Consider the following 20259-nt stretch of genomic DNA (forward strand, 5'->3'; position numbering starts at 1 on the left):
TGGCCACTGCAATTCCCTCTCTTACATTACAAATTGGATGCATCTTTCACTGCAATAACGACTAGTAGTTACAGTAAGAAGAGAAGTCAGTTTCTGGAGTTTGAACAGCGTGTATCCCTCCCCGCTGACGGTGTTTGTTTTTTTTCCTTTCAGGTCAAAGATTCGGAACAAGTGGTATGGTTTCTTTTTCTCGTCTCCCCTTGTCATAAAATCCCATACAGTTTGTCATTGTCATTCGTTGTTTTACTAATCTGTTTTTCATGTGTTTCACTTTTCAGTGCTGCTCCTTTGAGTGCCAGGTCAGTGTCTTTACTATTAAACAGTCAATGTCTTTTTGATGTAGAGCACGAATTAAAACTGGAAAGCATGCTATACATTTTGATTCCATCTTGTGTAATGCTGTTCGACATTATCAGCTACTACTGTTGTATTCCAAGGAAAAACTAGACTTTATACCTAATATTAATTGTCAGCCTGTTTTTGTGTGAAGTGTTCTTCAACTGGATAGACAGCAGAGCATTAAAATACTCTTTGCATGCTGGCACTGATACCTTTACTGTCTTTGGTCTTCAGCCACAAAGAGGGCCTGAGGGACCAGCTGGGGATCCTGGAACGAAGGTGAGTGTTTCCAATCTCAAGGAGAAGGGTATTTTCCACCCCAAAACCTTGTCTAGATACTCACCTTTTACAAGCTTACTGAAATGTCTTTTCTTAATTTTTCTCATCAAAGCATACAATAGCCTTGACTTGGGGGTTGTGGTAGATTCACTTTCGCACAGTATTCAATACCATAAGTGGCTATCCTGTAGTTGTTTTGGCTAGCAATATCAATGTATTGGCCACACCGTGTAAAATGAAAAGCGTGTCTAGATGGAAAGGGCAGAGGTTTCCCTTTTAAATATATCACTATTGTTGATACAGCTCCAACAATGTCTGGAGAATGGGTTACGGTTGGGACAAGTGGGCTGATTGCGCAAACTCTTCTTTCCTCCTCAGGGTGAATCAGGAAAGACTGGCCTTCCAGGAGAGAAGGGAGACGCAGGAGCCATGGTAAGTAACTTTCACCCCTTTATCTCGTGTAAAAACACTGACCAAAGGTCTGGCTATAAAAACAGGGTTAGTGTAAGGGCTGGTGACGGAAGACCTCCCTCTGACATGAAGCAGGCATCCCTGAGCAAGAGAGCCAAAGCTATGATAAAGCACAAGGACCAGTGTTTAACCATCGATTCCATTAGAGTGCAGATTGTTTGTGTGTAAGAACTATAAATATTATGTTTTGTTATTCTTTCTATGAAACGAACCATCCAGTCTTTAATGTAGTCCCTAAAATGTTCACACAGATGGTCAAATGAAATAAAACAAGGCTCATATTCCTTCATTTATTTACAAATCGATCAGAGATACAATTAATTAGCCAAAACTTCATAATGTCACATAAATAGTATTAATTACAAAGTGATGTAAAAGCTCTTGACCTGCTTTTTTCATTTTGTGTCACGTTTTAATATAGAAAAGTTGTGTTTCTGCGCCAAACAGTGATATGTTTCTTAAAGCCCATTTTACCAGCGTAATTCAAGAACATAATTGTATCAGTGAATTGAATACAAAAAAACTATATATATTAATTCCTTGTAACAGTGTATGCACATGGTCACCTGCAGTACAATCATAAGAAACTGGTTGCAGTTTAATTGTGTTCATCTCACCAATGAAATGATCACAGCTTGTATCTTTCAGGGTGGATAATCAGTTCAGTGAATTGACACTATGCAGATGGTAAAACTTAACACTGTGAAGGCTGTATATTTTAGTGTTTAATATACAGGAGGTTTTAAGAAGACAGTCTTCTTGGTCGTTTGAAAATTGTGTTGATAAGGAAGACATGATCAACAGGCTGTTTGTTTGGGAATATTCTTATATTTTTTTGTAAAGATCAATAATACAAACAAAAAAAAAAGTTTCTGCAAAGATACCACTGCCTGTATATAACTGCATATAAGATGTGCTTTATTTATGTTTCTTTCTTTCTTTATTAATTTTGGTCTTTGTTTTCTTTATCTACAGGGAAATCAAGGTGACATCGGACCAGTTGGTTATCAGGGAATGAAGGTATGTTACTCTCTATATCTTAACAAAAGGCTTGGAATTGATTGTTAGAGACTAATGGCTTGATTTTAAGTATTATGCGCATATGTAAATCAATGGAAAGTCAGTGGGGTTTGGGGACTATGTCATTTTAACAGCCATAAATATTACAGATATGCATATGAATGTGACGGCTCAGTCCAGATATAAGGAAGCGAGGCAGAGGTTTATGAATGTGTTTTTTTAAATTTTCATTGATGTTTTATTTTCTAGGGAGACAAAGGTGGCCGAGGTGACAAGGTAAGTACACTGTGAATGTGTACCCATTTCTGCTGCTCGTCATTTTCCCAGAGATTCAAGTTTTATCGACTAGGGAAGGACAATGACAATTAAGATTTAGACTGTTGTCCCCTGTGTGCTGTAAGATCTTCAAATACAGACTTTTGCAGAAGAGTTTGGAGGCATGTGTTGGCCTTTAAGACCAAATTCCATCAAATGTTTAGAGAAGCCAAACAGATGGTAGAAATATATTTACTTCCAAGGCACTGTAAGTCTCAGTGGGACTAACTCCTCAATAACATGTGTCCCAATAAACTGATTATTCATTTCAAATCACAGAGATAATCACAGAGATTATAGAAGTGCTTTAAAGAGTCACAGTGGACATCTCTGATAAGGGCATTCACAAAGGTCCTCTAGTAGTAGAATAAAACATGCATTATGTACACATCTGTACATTTGGACTTAAGTAATTCCATACACAGGGACAGACCCTGTAATGAATGTTCTAATGAGAATATTAGACCTATCAACCATGGTACAAATCAGAAAGCAAAAGCCTAAAGCCAAATAAGGATGTTTTGTACAATCTTGCAAAAATGTATTCATGGTTTATGCTTCTCTGTCCAGGGCGAGAGGGGTCACAAAGGTTACAAGGTGAGTAGCCCAGCTTTTCTGGTGTTAAATGCATGAGCAATACATATATTATATACATTTTCTTTTACTTCTGTCAGTGTCAGCAACACCTTTTTCTTGTTCTTCATTATGTAGGGTGACAAGGGGGTGCGTGGAATCGATGGAGTTGATGGCAAAAAGGTGAGACTTGCGGATCGAGAATTATGTATCTTCTGAGCTTTTCGTTTATCGTGCCTATAGAAAGTTTTGCCCTGAGACGTAGAGGTTAATCTTCATTACAAAACTGTCCCCTCCATTTCCCTGTTAAAAAGATACATAGCAACTATTTTCCAGAACTGTACTACAAACTTACAATACAAGGATTGAAACCTTTATTTTTGCTTCAAATCATAAAAAATTTTAAGCGTACACAACAAATGTGTGCTAATCTTGTGTAATGCCCAGTAAAAAAAAAAAATCCTTTGTTGTTCACTTCTATTATTCAGAAGTGTTGATAACTAAGAATATGCCTTGCTTTTTATTTTTATCCACCAGTTAACCGTAAACATATAGAAGCTGTAATGTCAGTTTGTAGGTCATGCCAGTACATATTTTAAGCCTTTCTTACTGTCCATGCACAGGGTGAGGTTGGATACCCTGGCCTACCTGGCTGCAAAGGATCTCCAGGACCTGATGTAAGTGTATATCATTGAAATAGGTGGTTTGTGGGTTGTGTAGTCATAAATGAGCATGTGAGAGTGTAAACTAGCGGAAATGTAAAGTAGGTCCAATTGTGAAGTTACTCCAGCAGTCTACATATATTCACTCCCTAGTCTTTTCTTGTCAGTTTGGATAAAAACGTCTGCTAAAGGACTATTTAGTTATCTGTATGACCGTTTGGTGTTACTGTGAAAGACTAAGCTTTCATGTGTTGATTAAAGACATTTTAGTTCTTGCATAGCTATTAAAAAGGCTTTTTTTATATATGGAGATATATATATTATATGGAGACCTACTTACAAAAATTTGATGGGAGGAAATGAATACAGAATGACATCATGGTGGGCTCTCCTCTGATTGCTATCATGTCCAAACATCAGCAAACATGTTCACCTTAATTTATCAGCATAAACAAAACCAAGTCTTCAGAGTGGCCAAGTATTATTAAACTTTTGTTGTTGTTTTAATCTACGATGAAACATAACATAATTAAACCACCAACCCAAAATAATTAAGTCCGCAGCAAGACTGGTTTCCTGCCCTACCAGCCACGTTTCATGAGAAGATTTTAGGATTTAATTGGCAATGACTGCCTTTTCAGACCATTTCCAAGTTTCCATTAAGTTGATATTTTATATTCTGTAATACAAATCTAAATCCGGCCAAACGGTTTCAGTTAGACAAATCAGGATGCTCCACATTTTAGACGTGACTTGACTGTTTTGGCTGGAGAATCTGTTTTTGCTTTGAGCAGATCTGATTCCTTTTATCAATCACAGGGCCAACAAGGCGATACAGGATCCAAGGGAGATCCAGGGCCCTATGGAACCAAGGGAGGAAAGGTGAGGATGTTTTTGTAGTAGATGACTAATTACTCTGATGTTCCTTCTGGGTGTAATGTTGACAGTCAGTCCATTTATAATAACTGATTATGTTAATTACATGCTTTATTTACATAGTTCCCCAGGAATTTACCTTGATGCCACACACAAACCCAACCATTTCACCAACACAGAAGTCTCCAAAATACTCATGTGACAGCATCTGACCGCAAGAGGCTACAAACGGTTTTGCCATGTGATAGGGTTTTGTTTTACCAGGCATGTCCCGGTTCCAAAGATCCACTTGCACAAAATAAATCACATTGGGCCATTGGTGGAGTTCAAGGGTTGCTGGGTATGAATTCCACTCACGTTATTTTCCTGTTTAGGGTGAGCCCGGGAGACCTGGGACAAGAGGAAGACCTGGAAACAATGGTGGCCTCGGAAGCAAGGTAAGGCAAGGCAAGACGGCCAGTGCTCGCACTCATAAAAGTTTAAAGACGAAGGTGGAATCAGCTGTGACCAAAGAACATGGAGGTGGTGCATTTTCAACTCAACAGCTGTTTAAATCAGAAGTACAGGATAGGACAAGATACAGAGACATGAGATTATCAATAATATAACTACACACACAGTATTCTATATAATAGCGTAGATCTACCATTTACAATTTTAAGCATAGATTATTGAAGGGGAATTTGTACTTCATATATGTTTAAGCAAGAGGCAAAAATTCTGGACTTTGTGTAGTTTTGTAGAAAGTGTTTTCAGGTTAACGATATCGTCTTTAGAGAAACATTCTGATGGTGCCATTTGTAGAGTTGATTTCTGGTTTGTAGTAACTTAGTACCTGGATTATGAACTCAGTGAGTGAGCAATGGTTTAGATTAGACCCACCAATGCGCACCACAACTACAAATACACAGATACTCAGGAGTCTTAAAATCAAAAGTAAAAATGTGACCTAAGTCCTGTACCTCTCAGATACTCTGGATCCTGTAAGGAACATCTCCCAGAATGCTTTAGAATGGAAAGGATTTCCACATCTTTTTAGCAACTAAATAATTGTGATTCTGTATTTTCCTAAGGGGCTGAGAGGGCCACCAGGACCGGACGGAGAGAAAGGAGAAAGAGGGGACGATGTAAGTAGTATCACTTTTCACTTGAAGATCTGGAAGGCTCTGTCTCTGGACCATATCGAGCCCGGTTTCACTATACTAGGAAGAAAGATTGTATTGATCTATTTATGAAGATATACTTCGATATGATACAAGTAGTGACAGTACGGAGCATCTCCAGCTACTTTAACACAATGTGTCTAATGTGTTTATTTTACGTTTAAGGGCGAACCTGGCCTTGATGGACCCGAGGGAGAGAAGGTAAAGTTGGGTTTAAAGTTACCTCCATGTATTAAATTGTCATTCAAATGTTGGGGACACTATGTAGTAAAGTGAGTTGGAAAAGCAGTTTAGGGGGTGTGAGCCAGTCTACACAATGGGTAGCTTGAACAGTTTCATCCAGGCCTGGAGAAAAAATAATGAACACCGAAAAGAATAAGACAATACACAGAGAAAAATCAGAACAAAGGAAGAGTCTCTTGTGTCAGAGTGATTCTTTTTTTAGATTTTGTGCTGCTCCATATTAAGCTTTCCCAGTGCTCAAGTTTAACACTAAAATATACTAGCTCTGAGGAAAACGCATACATTTTCTCGACAGCACCCAGTTGCAAAGAGATAGTGTTGTACTAGATTAGCATACTTGATGTAATACTCCTGGTTATAGTGAAGAAATTTAGGGGGGGAAGAAACATTTGTTTTCCAAGATTTAACTTGCCTGCTTTGCTGGTTTTCTTCTCTGGAGTAATTGGGTCTTTGTGCATGATCTCACAGGGTGGCAGAGGGGAGAACGGAGAAGCAGGACGTCCAGGCCCCAGAGGACCTCGCGGGGAACCTGTGAGTGTGTCACTTATTTCTGATACTCGTTAGCCCATCATTGATTGGTCCACGTCACTGAAGATTCTTTCACTGCTGTGCTTTCTTACTCTGAGACAATCCTTTGCTTCTCCTGTAGGGAGAAGCAGGACCGCAAGGGGAACCCGGACGAGAGGGATCAATTGGACCGAATGGAGATCCGGTAAGAGAAACATGCTGACAGAACCATGATCCTAAATCTGCCTTAAGGAATGCTTTTTCGCAGGGTTATAGTTATAGAGTTAGTTCTAGGTAAACCACTTCAACATTGTTTTTGCTGTTCTTCAAGTCTTTGTCAGTCTAACCAGAATATAATCAACACCGTCTTCTGAACGAGCAAAACATTATACATCACTATACAATTGAATGGCGATTTTGCAATTTATTGAGAGGACCGTAGAGCAGGGCATGTGTATTTGTTTTATTTATCTTCAGTACCAAGAATGTCTATTAAGAAAGGAATTGAAATATGTAACTTTTATCATGTGTTTTTGCCTATTTTGCCGGATCAAAATTAACAGATGAAACAGATGCAAGGAAAGGGAATTAGTGTTGTACGACAACTTTTCAATTAATCTTTTCATCTCAAAAGTGCCTTTTCAAAGGGAATTTGGCCTCAAAGACATTTTCATTTTCAATAAATCAGATTACATAAGGATTAGTAAAAGTACAACACTATGTCATACAGTTTGTATAATCATGGAATCCCAAAATGTCCAAATCTGTCAAACTCTCAAACCCTAGATGGAGTCAGTACAAATCACTTTAAAGTACAAGACTTCATGGGAATGTTGTGTGTTTATAAGAAGCTTGTCACATTGCAAAAACTGCAGGAAGGCTTTCTGTTCTGGAAATAGACAAACAGGCACAGAGAGTGTTTGAAGAACAAGACGATTTATGAGGTCAGGATTGGGTAGAAAGCACCCAAATGGCTATTGTTAGTGGGTGCTGGGTTTTATTTTAGCTATCACTAGATCACAGATTGGCTAACGAGATAGATGTAGGTATTCCATTTTTCTTTACGTGCTCACATACCAGCAATCCTCCACCACATCTGGATCTGTGGGGTTTGGAGAGAGTGTTAAGTTAGGCTTAACAAGGCCGTGAAATAGCAGAAAGGTTGGAAACAAGGGGAAAGCCCTTTTTCACAAAACCTTGAATTTCCTTGATAGAACAGCATCTGAAGAATGACTTAGCAGAGGTGCCTCCTAATCTTAATTCAGAATTCATTTGTACTTCATTCCCGCATCCTTTGGCTCCGCTTTCTGTGTTGGGTTGCCAATCCTGTTATCTCTTGACATGGCTGGTTACGCTGAAGATCTGCCCTACCTTGGCCAAAACTATTTTACTTGGTCTTCATTCCAAGTGAAAGTGGCTGTAATATTTGCCTAGTAATCTCAGAATGATCATCATACCCACGCATGTCTGTAAAACAGCTGTGGGAGATACTGAGTCAAGTTAAACCACTGGCAGTGCTGTGCCAACTTGTAACCATAGCATCAGTCAATGGCGAGTGTAAATTGGCCTCTGTGGTTTCAAACTCATCAGTACATGGAATAGCTTACAATTTGGTTATTATTTCGGTTGTTCTTCTTTGGATTCGGCCCAGAACAGCAGCAGCCTTGTAAGATGAAACCTGAATCTAGGCACAGTAATTACACTCCTTTAAAATCAGCGACAGAGAGAACCGATATTGTACTACAGTCAGACTCTTCCAATCGACTCCTGTGAGATTTTAAGTGTGCACATATTGATTAATATATGTTCTGCATGGTTATATTTACATGTAAGACTGATACATTGTCATACAGGACCATAATTTAATTGGAAATGTATTTGGTACAGCATTATTTTTTATTTCCCTTTTTTGTGGTACTTTCCAGTACAAGTAGGAGTTATAATGGCTCAGTTCCTAAACATGTCGAAAAAGCTGGCAAACATTTGAAATTAACATTAATACATGAGCAAACCAGATCTGCTGCCAAATATCATTTTTGGCTTACTGTATTTTTCCATGTTATTTTTTGTAACTCCCCCACGGGAAAACATCATCACTTGATCAAATGAAAATATAATAAATGGTCCATTTACATTTCAGAGTCACATATTGACAGACTCTTTATACTCTGAATTGGTCACAGATCTTTACATCAGTCCTGCATCAAAGCTTTACATTTGGTTGCCTTTATAAAGATATATTGTAGCTTCCACATTTTCTTCATACCCTTGATGAAGAGTAACTAAAAATCAATTAAGCCCTATGACAAAATGGTGTGGTCATAAATAGACCTTCTAGCATTATCAGTGAAACGTACAACTAAGTCTCTTTCCAAATGATTACAAAACCAGCACTGACTTTCTCACAGCACTATCGCATGAACAGTGAATAGTGAAAGGAATCCCATTAACTATTTTCAGTACTCTATAATCAGCATTCCATTATAATCACCAGGCTTCAAGCCAACAGAGATTTGTGGGATGAGCTAAAATGAAGCTTTACATAAGTGCAAGGAAGGCTGTAGAGCTGTATAGAGTCTCCATGGAGGTGCGGTCAGTTATCCCTCCTGAGAAGTTGATGAACCTTCTAAAAGCCCACAGGAAGCTCTTCCTCCTTGTTGTGAAAGCCAAAGGAGGATTCACAAAATAGAGAATTGAATAAACACTATGAACACATTTGAACACTGTATATATATATATATATATATATATATATATATATATATATATATATATAATGTTGATACACCATGTGGGTTTTGACACAGCATCTGGGTGTAGGCAGGGTCTAGGAGACAGGAACAGTAGCAGCCAGTCTAAATCGTAACCCAAATCAGTACTCAACTACAACAACAAAAGTCCAGTACCTTCAATCGACTGTTTCTTCTCTCACTACCTCTGCTGCAACTCTCAGTCTCTCCTCCTGCCTTTCCACCAAACAAACAGGGCAGGCAACCTGCACATCATGCCCTTCAACCCAGAGTGAGTTATCTACCGAGCCTTCTGTGGGATGTAGTGCCGGGTAGGGTGGCTTTTCCATGCCCTTCCCAGCACCGTACAACAATATATATATTTATTTATGTATGCTTGGAATAACAAGAAGTGATAGAAAAATAAAGAAATGGATCCAAGAACAACAACAACAAAAAAATATTGAAAGTGTGAAAATGACAATGGGCCAAACACATCAAAGAACAGATCAAAGATGGACCAAGGAAGCTATTGAATGGAAACCTTAATGGATGGCCACATAAAAGATGGGAAGCTATATATATATATATATATATATATATATATATATATATATATATATATATATATATATATATGATGAGGTGTTTGATGTTGCAGACACCATGGCCTTTGGTTAAAACTCTGATGTATCTAATGTTATCCTTCAAAACATTAGCTAATGTTTTCAGTGTAAACCTAGAGCAGGAAAACCATTTCAAACAAAATGAGTAGTTTCAAATTGTCTACTTGATGCAGTGCGTTCACAGTGATAAACTGAGAACTAGTGTAAATAAACATCTGAGGCTATTTATTTGAGAAAGGTGAAGACAAATTCAATATTCAATGTATTTATTTTTAGTCTGTTAATGAGACCAGTACTCCACATTTTTTATGTATTTTTTTGTATTGTACTTTTTTGTTGTTGTTGGTGCTTTAGTTGGTAAGTTTTGCTGACATGTTGAATGCATACTCTAATACACTGGAGTCATGCTGACAATATTTCGTGTCTCCTAAGGGTGAGGCTGGCCGTCCTGGACCAAAAGGGTACAAAGGAGACGAGGGACCCCCAGGACTTGAGGTGAGTTACTACAGAACGCTCCATGTGTTTAATTCAGAATTTGTAGCTGAGGAAATGAGTTTATAGTTTAGAACGTGGGAACACAAAGCCCTTGTGGCTCTCCTTCACATCCCATTGTGAGTAGCTCTTTTATCCTAGAACATCAAGATTAACCATATTAATTACAATTTGTGGGAATTTGCACACAACTATGTTTCAAGAAGTGCCTCTTAACCTCAATGGTGGCACCAAGACCTAAATTGCGTGTTGAGGTGGAAAACATTTTCAAATACTTTTTCAAAACCGTACCGGATGTTGAATATCTCGGACAACTCCTCAACTCCTACAGCTTTGTCCTGAGGAAGATGAAAACAGTAATACTGATCCCAAAGTTGCAGGAATGCACTTATTTTTTTCATCATTGTTAACCCTAATATTTGTTTATTTGACACAAGTTTCTCATCTTACAATTAAGGGCACAAGAGGACCAAGAGGACCAAAAGGTATACCTGGAGACCCAGGGATGATGGGAGAGAGAGTGAGTTTCAGTATTATATAAATTCAAACCCCTGTTGTCAGGCCTTAGAATTGACAACAGACCTTTATCTCTTGAGTGTGACCTCAGTTCTGTGCAACTGGGAGGGTAGTTCACATCTGTCATCCATATATATATATATATATATATATATATATATATATATATATATATATATATATATATATTGCACTTCAGACTGAACAGTAACAATAATGTCTTGTTATTAGTGAGCATAAGTGAGAACATCTGAGAAGTTGTCAAAGTTTTATTTGGGAATGCAAGATCATTTTGGGCACTCAATGTAATTAGCTTGAATTGTATTGTTGTCATCCTGAATTGAATTGTGTTTAATAGCATTAATAGCCATCTGTAATAGGAGCAGACAAGTGACAAAAGGCACTAGCTGTATTTTTCAAAGTCTAATTAAGATAAGAAACACAAGTGTCTGTGGTTTCTCATGTTCTTGTTGAGCGGAGATAAGTATAGATAAAAATTCTTGTGGACATTTTGTTTTCCATGTCAGATTAGTATGTAATTGTATCCAAAATGGGATTGTAGTCTGTAGTGTGTCCTGGGTCACAGCAAGGCTTTACCCAGTGGACAATTTGTGTGCGGAATGGATTACCACACAGTGATTGTGCAGTGGTGTTTTCTTCCAATAATAGCATCACATTTTAAAGCATAACTTTAAATGTCTTACTATACAACAACACAGACTGTTTAGCACAGTTAAGGAGCCACGAGGAAATTGCATTGGTGTATTCTACTACAGTATGCAAACTTGCACTCAAATGATGATGTCATGGTGACATGGCAACATAGACAGAAAGTATTAGAGGACAGAAACAGCACAGAAAAATAAGTCTGAAGTAGTGCTGATAATCTTTCTCTTGTCTTTTCTTTCAGGGAGATGATGGTCTCCCAGGTAATGGGACACAAGGATTCCCTGGCTTCCAGGTAAGGACTAGCTGTAAATGTAAAAGGATTCTGATGATGTAATAATGATGGAGCAAATACTAAACGTGGCCTATGTTCATTTTCTGTTCAGGGCTACCCAGGCTCAAGAGGACCCCCAGGCAGTAATGTAAGTCTTCTTCTTTTGTTGTCTTCCTGTATCCTCACATTAGGAAATGCACACATCTAAACACCCTGTAATGAAGATTAAATATCAAAGTCACTTCTGATTGGATACACAGTACTATTCAAAATGACCAACATGCACTGATATTTTATTCTGTGACAGATGAGTACATTTTTTAACCTAGTCATTATATTTTTTCATGAATTGATCTCTTCGATTTAACTAGGCTTTGGCACACCTGACACATAACGTATTCTATTGGGCTTCTTACTTTAAACTGAATTACTTAGTTTTGAAAGGGTTATCTTTTATATGGGGAAATATGAGGTTCCAGAGAAAATCCAGAGTCTTTACTTTTTTTAATTTTCCAACTGTGGACTGAAAAAGTCTGTTATCGAAATGAAGGCGGTGTGCAAGTAGGCGGGAGTTTTATTTGTTTTGTACTGCCTCCAGAAGTTTTGAAAAGTCAGTCTTGTCAGTATTTCCCATAAGACTGTAAACATGGAAATATAAGAAAAGTAAAGAAATCCCCAGTTTAATGGTTTCAGAAATGAAGACATGAGTGCCAGTGAAAGGCAGGATGTGGGACAGGAGTTAGGGCGTGGAGGCAATGTACTGTAGAACATGACATGATTACGATGTGGAAAAGGTATTCTTAGCTGGGTTAAAAAAGTTAACTTTTTTCAATTTGGAGAAATGATGACATTAGTTATCCATGAAGCATGTAAGGTTGGGAAAGTTGCTTACATTGGAGCTGTACTAGGCATATAGCCAAAGTCAAGCTGCTCTTGGGTTATTGTTGTCATAAGCTAGATCTAGCACTGCACGAAGGACTTTCTATGGGTTTATTACATGAAATGAAGTGCTGGCAGAATGCATTGTATTGCCACTGTTTAACAGCCCACAAAGTTGTAGACAGGGACAATCTGGCCTGCAAATGCATAAACCATTCCACCACCATACCCTATGAATCCAAATAGTTGCTCAAATTTACATATTTACATAAGTACAATTTGTTATCCATGTTAATTAATTTTGTTATATATTTCTGAAAATGATTGTTAATAGTAGTAGTAATATTAAGCAAAACCATGAAATGAGGGACACTGCACTTCATTTTCTCAGGACAACTTCAGAATATAGTCAGTCCAGAAGAAAGGTCATAATGACTTACTGGAATGGCTTTTGTGTGTTCGTTTCTTAGGGCACGAAGGGCTACCCTGGGCCAAAAGGAGATGATGGAGAGCCAGGAGACCCTGGAGAAGATGTGAGTCACACATGGGTTCCCCCCCTCCCTGCCTGCCTCCCCCTTATTTTGCTTTGCATGAATCATTCTTGGTTTTTGACTATGCTTGATCCTAATATTTCAGACTTTCCTATAACCATTCAGTAGCTGAAATCAGCCATCTAATTTTTTCCACTGTGTATGGGAAATGTCCGTTTGTAGCACTGTACTGTGAGCTTGCACAGTGTTTGTTGTGTTGCCATGGGAAATGGGGGAAAAGGGGAGAGTCTCTCACACAAGTAGGAGGCTAGGTGGTCTGGTGGTTAAGAGTAAAGGCTGGTTACCAGGACATGCCTGCTTCAACCCCCCCGCTGACACCAATTCACTGAGTATGATGCTCAATGGGTTGTTAAACACATCTTTTTTTAATTGACTCTGCGGCAGCACTTGTGGATCAGTGATTCATACTGTAGTTCTGGCACTGTATATATAATAATGTTATTATTACAAGGCATTTTTGGAGAGAGGGGCTTTTTGCTGCTTATATATAGACGTGTTTATCTTCATCATTGCAAGAAAATGGTGTAGGATAGTAAGAGTATGAGCCAAGAGTTATAAATGTATCCTTTCTTCTAATTCTCTGGTACAAAGTAATTTTACTGGCAGCTGAATTAGCAGACTGTAAGGAGATAGAAAAAGAGAGACACCAGCAATTAGACAGAATGTGTTCTGGCCTAAGACAGCAGTCAGTGCCAAACGTTTTCCAAATCAGTGAATAGGTCAGTTTCACTATTTTCCAGCATAAGAAAATGGTTGAAAAGTAAGGTAAAGTTAACCAGATATGAAAGAGAAAACTCCCCTTCTCAAGAAGCCTTATTTCCTTGTTGCTTTCAAGTATGTGAACAGGGAGGTTGTGCTTATCCACAATCCTGTTCACAGCTTGCAACGGTTTGGTTTAGTTTATTGTTCTGTATATTCTTGTTTTTCCTTTGAAATCTTTCTGTAAAAAAAAACATGTAATTATTATTCAGGGAATTTCAAAAAACCATGCTACTGCAAAATAATTGATTACACCCATTTGGTTCGCTCTGAAGATTGTAATAAAGATAAATAAATTAAAAATGGCCCTCCAAGCTGTCTGCAATAAGAGCAGCTGGAAGCTCAGCTCTTGCCAGTTCACTTTTTTTGTTTTTTTAAAGCCCAAAAAGCCCTGAAGCCTCTAATTGCTACCATACATTTAATATCTGACAGAAATTGATCCAAACAATGCAGTGTTTTTTTTTTAATGAAGAGCAAACTGTGAAGCAAATTTGAGAAGAGGATTAGACTTGTTTGTAGTCATTTTCGTTCTTTTCCTGATTTCAACTAATTTATTTGATTTCAGCTAATTGAAACTCGTACTTTTCACGTTTCAAAATCAAATCTACCCTATCCGTATCCGCTGTGAGCCAGCACTGGGTCAATGCCACCTTTGAATCCATGGCGGTTTGAAAAAGGTCTTCAGATGGCCTGCCAGGCTGAGACTTTTCTCCTCAAACTCTTTAACTGAGTTTGGTTGTTTGTGTCGGTCGTTTCCTCCTGTTGTGACAGGTGTCACTTCCTTCATACCTATAATGCTTTCAGAAGTCATGAAGATAAGCAATAAATGGTTTTTGGTATTTCAAATGTTTATTATCAGTCAGGGTGGTGGTTACAATTCGTTTTCAGAATTTTAAATTTTACCATTGTTGTTTTACATAATCTGTTTTTGAATAGAAAAAGTTACCTTGTTTTTTTCTCTTAATCTTAGAAAAAGAAGAATGGAGATTGTTGGTTTGACACAAATGGTTATATGTTGTACATTTCTAAGATACTATCAAAGTACTGTTCTGATATTATAGATAATTCAGTCATACGGTAATAAAAGCCAAGAACAGCTTTGGAAGTGCTGTCCCTGGTTTCGATCTTTGTCATTTCAGATGACACCCACCGAATCAGCCATCAGAAATATACATTGTGATTAAACAAATAAGTTTTACTTGTTTAAATGGAAGGAAATCAAGTAGTACTTGGTACATCCACAATAAGTATTTTGTGAGTAGTATTACCCTAATTAGGATTCGAAAAGGTTGTCACAATTACAGGCTGGTGGGTCCACAATTTGCCTTAGCCGTTTGAGTCCTTCCTTCAGGGTGGTCATAAGTTAAATGCTGAAATGCTTATGGATTTGCTAATTAAAGTGTTCCCATGTGTACATTAAAGAGTTCAAGTACTGGCTCTGAGGAACCCAAAAAAGTCTACGAATCCTCTTTTGTAATTTATTGCCAGTGTATTTTTTTCTTTTCTTCTTTTTTAGTTTTGGTACTTTGGCATCTCAAACTGAGAATTCATTAAAGGCTGCCTTCACTCACAATTACACATTTCCATTCTGGAGGATAATGCCTTTACTATGATTATCACAGTGTTACTTTTTTATTTGGAAAGCAAACTTTATAAAGTCCAGGCCACACTATGTTCCTCCAAACTTGGAATACATTAGAGAGACGTTTCTTGAGCAATGAGAATGAGAGAAACTAAATGTCATACAAAACCATGGTTCTGAATTGTGTCAAGGGCTTTTTCTATTCATTTAGACCAGCTCAGTGCTTTTAGCCTTATTTTGCAATCGGCAGTTATTGAACTTGGCTCACTGCTTTGACTGCTGTGCTGCTTCAGGAGGGATGAGACCGAGCACGTGTCCTCCAACACACACAGTGTCCATAATGTCCAGAAAGCATACTGTCCATCTGTCACAATATTCACTTAATCTGATCTTAATCTTGGTTTATCTTGTGGGATTTCCCTCTCTTTCCCTATGGTGTCAATCGTTGGGGGTTTTTCTTTTTTATTTTGTAAGTATTGGATATGTCACAGTCACTTTGATTCAGCAGCAAATATTCATTAAGAACACTCAGGAATGTTTGTAATAATACTGGGTTAGATTATAGTTAAAAGGAAACCTTTTTTTGTTCAATGAAGGAAGTGCAGATATGTTGATATTAGCAAACATCCTACATAAGTCCTTCGTGTGTTTCAGACCCAGACAGTGCTTTCAACTTTGTTTAGCTATAGTTGCAGTCATTGTACAGATGTTTTTAAGTGACTGGATCCCCACAGATGGATTGCCGGAGGTCACCTCTAAAGACTCGGCAAGGGAAAGGCATGCAGGCTATAGAGTTGTTTCTGCTCTACACAGTATAGTGAACTAGAATGAGTTAGACACTAATCATTTCCCCCTAGATTGCAGAATGACCCTCTTCACTGATTTCACAACTCCATGGAGATATAGAACCTGAACAGTACAACATCTGGAGCACAACGGAGTCTTGTCCTAGGCCTTTAAACACAGCTGAGATTGAAAGTATATTTTTTCTTCCTTTCTTTCTTATACCAGAGGAAAGAAGTTGTGCATATAGTAGGTGGTTGCACCTAAATGGTCTGGACACTCCATGCCTTACACAGTTACTCATATATTCAGTGACTATTCTTTGATCATTATATACTTTTGTTCGATCACTTTATTTCCTGGATACCTCAGAGTCTGCACTTGGTGCTTTTTCCAAACACAATCGTGGCCTGGTCTGGAAAACAACTCAATAGCAAACCAGCAACTCTGCCAAGACTTACTGGTAGAAGAAAAGTACCTGGAAAATGCTGTGAGTCAGTGTTACAAGTATATACTATAATATGATAGCTTATAGACTTCACTTCAGACTGGCATCGGTTAAATTCTAGACAACAATGAAAAGACCGAAGTAATTATACATTAGGGTGTGTGTGTTGTGGGTGTAAAAGGCCTTTGCACACTGGACCAGATGATGCATTCAATTTTTACATGCATGAAAAGAGAAAAAAATTAGTGTATGCACCCCTATCTCAGCTCGCACACTTAGTCCGTCATTGTTGAACGACGGTGATGCGTCAATTTTGTAATCGAGTTCAATTCTATCAGATTTTACGTGTGTTAAAAATGCAAATGATAAAGATTGATGAAAAAGCGTATCATCTGTGCTAGAATACTCCTAGAAAGTGGTTAAGCACAGATTAACAACCAAAATGTGACTTACATTATTTACAAAGATTTGCACTTTCAAATAAATAGTTACAGTGAGGGAAAAAAGTATTTGATCCCCTGCTGATTTTGTACGTTTGCCCACTGACAAAGAAATGATGAGTCTATAATTTTAATGCTAGGTGTATTTTAACAGTGAGAGACAGAATAACAACAAACAAATCCAGAAAAACGCATTTCAAAAAAGTGATACATTGATTTGCATGTTAATGAGGGAAATAAGTATTTGATCCCCTATCAATCAGCAAGATTTCTGGCTCCCAGGTGTCTTTTATACAGAGAGTGCTCCTAATCTCAGCTCGTTACCTGTATAAAAGACACCTGTCCACAGAAGCAATCAATCAATCAGATTCCAAACTCTCCACCATGGCCAAGACCAAAGAGCTGTCCAAGGATGTCAGGGACAAGATTGTAGACCTACACAAGGCTGGAATGGGCTACAAGACCATCGCCAAGCAGCTTGGTGAGAAGGTGACAGCAGTCGGTGCGATTATTCGCAAATGGAAGAAACACAAAATAACTGTCAGTCTCCCTCGGTCTGGGGCTCCATGCAAGATCTCACCTCGTGGAGTTTCAATGATCATGAGAACGGTGAGGAATCAGCCCAGAACTACATGGCAGCTGGGACCATAGTCACCAAGAAAACAATTGGTAACACACTACGCAGTGAAGGACTGAAATCCTGCAGCGCCCGCAATGTCCCCCTGCTCAAGAAACCACATGTACAGGCCCGTCTGAAGTTTGCCAATGAACATCTGAATGATTCAGAGGAGAACTGGGTGAAAGTGTTGTGGTCAAATGAGACCAAAATCGAGCTCTTTGGCATCAACTCAACTCGCCGTGTTTGGAGGAGGAGGAATGCTGCCTATGACCCCAAGAACACCATCCCCACCATCAAACATGGAGGTGGAAACATTGTGCTTTGGGGGTGTTTTTCTGCTAAGGGGCCATGTACCTTCAAATCTTGGGTGAGGACCTCCTTCCCTCAGCCAGGGCATTGAAAATGGGTCGTGGATGGGTATTCCAGCAAGACAATGACCCAAAACACACAGCCAAGGCAACAAAGGAGTGGCTCAAGAAGAAGCACATTAAGGTCCTGGAGTGGCCTAGCCAGTCTCCAGACCTTAATCCCATAGAAAATCTGTGGAGGGAGCTGAAGGTTCGAGTTGCCAACCGTCAGCCTCGAAACTTTAATGACTTGGAGAGGATCTGCAAAGAGGAGTGGGACAAAATCCCTCCTGAGATGTGTGCAAACCTGGTGGCCAACTACAAGAAACGTCTGACCTCTGTGATTGCCAACAAGGGTTTTGCCAACAAGTACTAAGTCGAAGGGGTCAAATACTTATTTCCCTCATTAACATGCAAATCAATTTATAACTTTTTTGAAATGCGTTTTTCTGGATTTTTGTTTTGTTATTCTGTCTCTCACTGTTAAAATACACCTAGCATTAAAATTATAGACTCATCATTTCTTTGTCAGTGGGCAAACGTACAAAATCAGCAGGGGATCAAATACTTTTTTCCCTCACTGTAAATGTTGAAGCATGCACTCTGCTTTTGTGTCTTTATGGTGAGGTGTAGTTTGTGTGCGATAATTATTATATATATTTTTGCACATATCATTGAAGTTGAGGATGTAAAGAAACAGTGGTGTAGTTTGTGAGAAACATACCAGTGCAAGAAACGGGAAAGGCTGTGTATCTGGTGCAGTTTTAACGGATCCAATGTGCAATTTCCTTTTTGGATGGCAGACTATACATGACGTATCAGATCCAGTGAGCAACAACCTTAAGGGTTGCTCTTTAACCCCAGATTCAGGTCTTTGAACATAAAGGTAGCTTCCCATGCAATCAAATAATGTAACATCTGTGGTATCGTTCTAAAGTCCCCAGTGCTGGGAAATCATGCCATTGGTTTCCACAGAATTTCTTAACAAAGTGACTCGGGGTATAGCGGTTTAGCAGGCAGTTAAAGAACAATCCCGCCATCCTTCTAAGGAACTTCCTCTTTCAGTTGAAGTCTGGCAAGAGTGTATCTGAATTCCAGATGGCAGGTGCTTTAGATAATATAATATGTCATGTCATATTCCTTGGCAACTTTTTTTTGGCTAACCTCAGTAACCGCTGCTGAACATTTCAAGGAGGTAATACATATGAAGTTGGTATTCAATCATATCTACATGGGAAATAATACAACAACACATTCTTTGGAAATCAGTGTGAAGCTAAATATATATATATATATATATATATATATATATATATATATATAAACAGATCTGAAAGGCAGTTTTCCCTCTCTAAACATGTGTTTTGGGGTGGTACATTATAAATGCATATAAAACTGGACATGCTTCACGATTTTGGAATAAAGTAGCCGTTTGGAAATCTAGGGGGTCCATACAGTGGGTTTCATAGCAGCAATGTTTTAATTTTCCACCTAGAAAATTTGTCAAAGTTGGCCCATAAACTGTCCAAAGTGGAAATGTGTTTTCATTACTATTGGACAGTTCTGAAGCATTTTTATGAGGCACAGCAGAAACTTTCCAGGGAAACCATGCCAAGAGTACATTTGCCTGGGCCTTTGGGTAGAAACACAACTGTAAATATAAACATGTAAGACCAAACAGACAGAGGCCATTATAATGTCCCATAGGCTTTGCTCTGGTTTGTAACACGCCCTTAAGAACCCTCTCAAGGCAAGAAAAAATGACACCAATAAGCTCAGGTACTTCAGATCCAAAATTCTAGCATTAGGTCAATAAACTAACACAGTACCCCATAACAGGTTGGCTCTTCATGTGACTAAGACAGCATATATTAATTAATTAGGCATTTTACTCATGTAATATTAGCAGCTGAAGATGGTTGATGTTCATGAAATCGACTGTTTCTCCTTCACAGAATGCCGATAAGAGAAATAAAGAAAATAATAAATTGCTCTTCAACAGGTTGGTCATTCCCCAAGTGCTGCATTAAATGATGCCATTATTATTGCCCGGTTCAGAAAAAGCTGGAAGCTTTGAGCTCTATTCAAAACATCCCAGGG

General features: G+C 38.4%; 1 protein-coding gene across 1 annotated transcript in view; it reads left to right on the plus strand.

The window, feature by feature from the left end:
• The window catches only part of col6a1 (collagen, type VI, alpha 1), a 38861-nt gene that overhangs the window by 8913 nt on the left and 9689 nt on the right, over nucleotides 1-20259 (plus strand). The window contains exons 6-25 of the mRNA XM_066688539.1: nucleotides 154-174; nucleotides 279-299; nucleotides 574-618; nucleotides 997-1050; nucleotides 2065-2109; nucleotides 2359-2385; nucleotides 2995-3021; nucleotides 3136-3180; nucleotides 3621-3674; nucleotides 4479-4541; nucleotides 4910-4972; nucleotides 5609-5662; nucleotides 5864-5899; nucleotides 6410-6472; nucleotides 6591-6653; nucleotides 10236-10298; nucleotides 10753-10815; nucleotides 11722-11772; nucleotides 11864-11899; nucleotides 13101-13163. Coding sequence (XP_066544636.1) covers nucleotides 154-174; nucleotides 279-299; nucleotides 574-618; nucleotides 997-1050; nucleotides 2065-2109; nucleotides 2359-2385; nucleotides 2995-3021; nucleotides 3136-3180; nucleotides 3621-3674; nucleotides 4479-4541; nucleotides 4910-4972; nucleotides 5609-5662; nucleotides 5864-5899; nucleotides 6410-6472; nucleotides 6591-6653; nucleotides 10236-10298; nucleotides 10753-10815; nucleotides 11722-11772; nucleotides 11864-11899; nucleotides 13101-13163 — 957 coding nt within the window. The remainder of the gene's footprint in view (nucleotides 1-153; nucleotides 175-278; nucleotides 300-573; nucleotides 619-996; nucleotides 1051-2064; nucleotides 2110-2358; nucleotides 2386-2994; nucleotides 3022-3135; nucleotides 3181-3620; nucleotides 3675-4478; nucleotides 4542-4909; nucleotides 4973-5608; nucleotides 5663-5863; nucleotides 5900-6409; nucleotides 6473-6590; nucleotides 6654-10235; nucleotides 10299-10752; nucleotides 10816-11721; nucleotides 11773-11863; nucleotides 11900-13100; nucleotides 13164-20259) is intronic.

This window comes from Amia ocellicauda, chromosome 16 (assembly GCF_036373705.1).
Source record: "Amia ocellicauda isolate fAmiCal2 chromosome 16, fAmiCal2.hap1, whole genome shotgun sequence".
Classification (NCBI taxonomy): domain Eukaryota; kingdom Metazoa; phylum Chordata; class Actinopteri; order Amiiformes; family Amiidae; genus Amia; species Amia ocellicauda.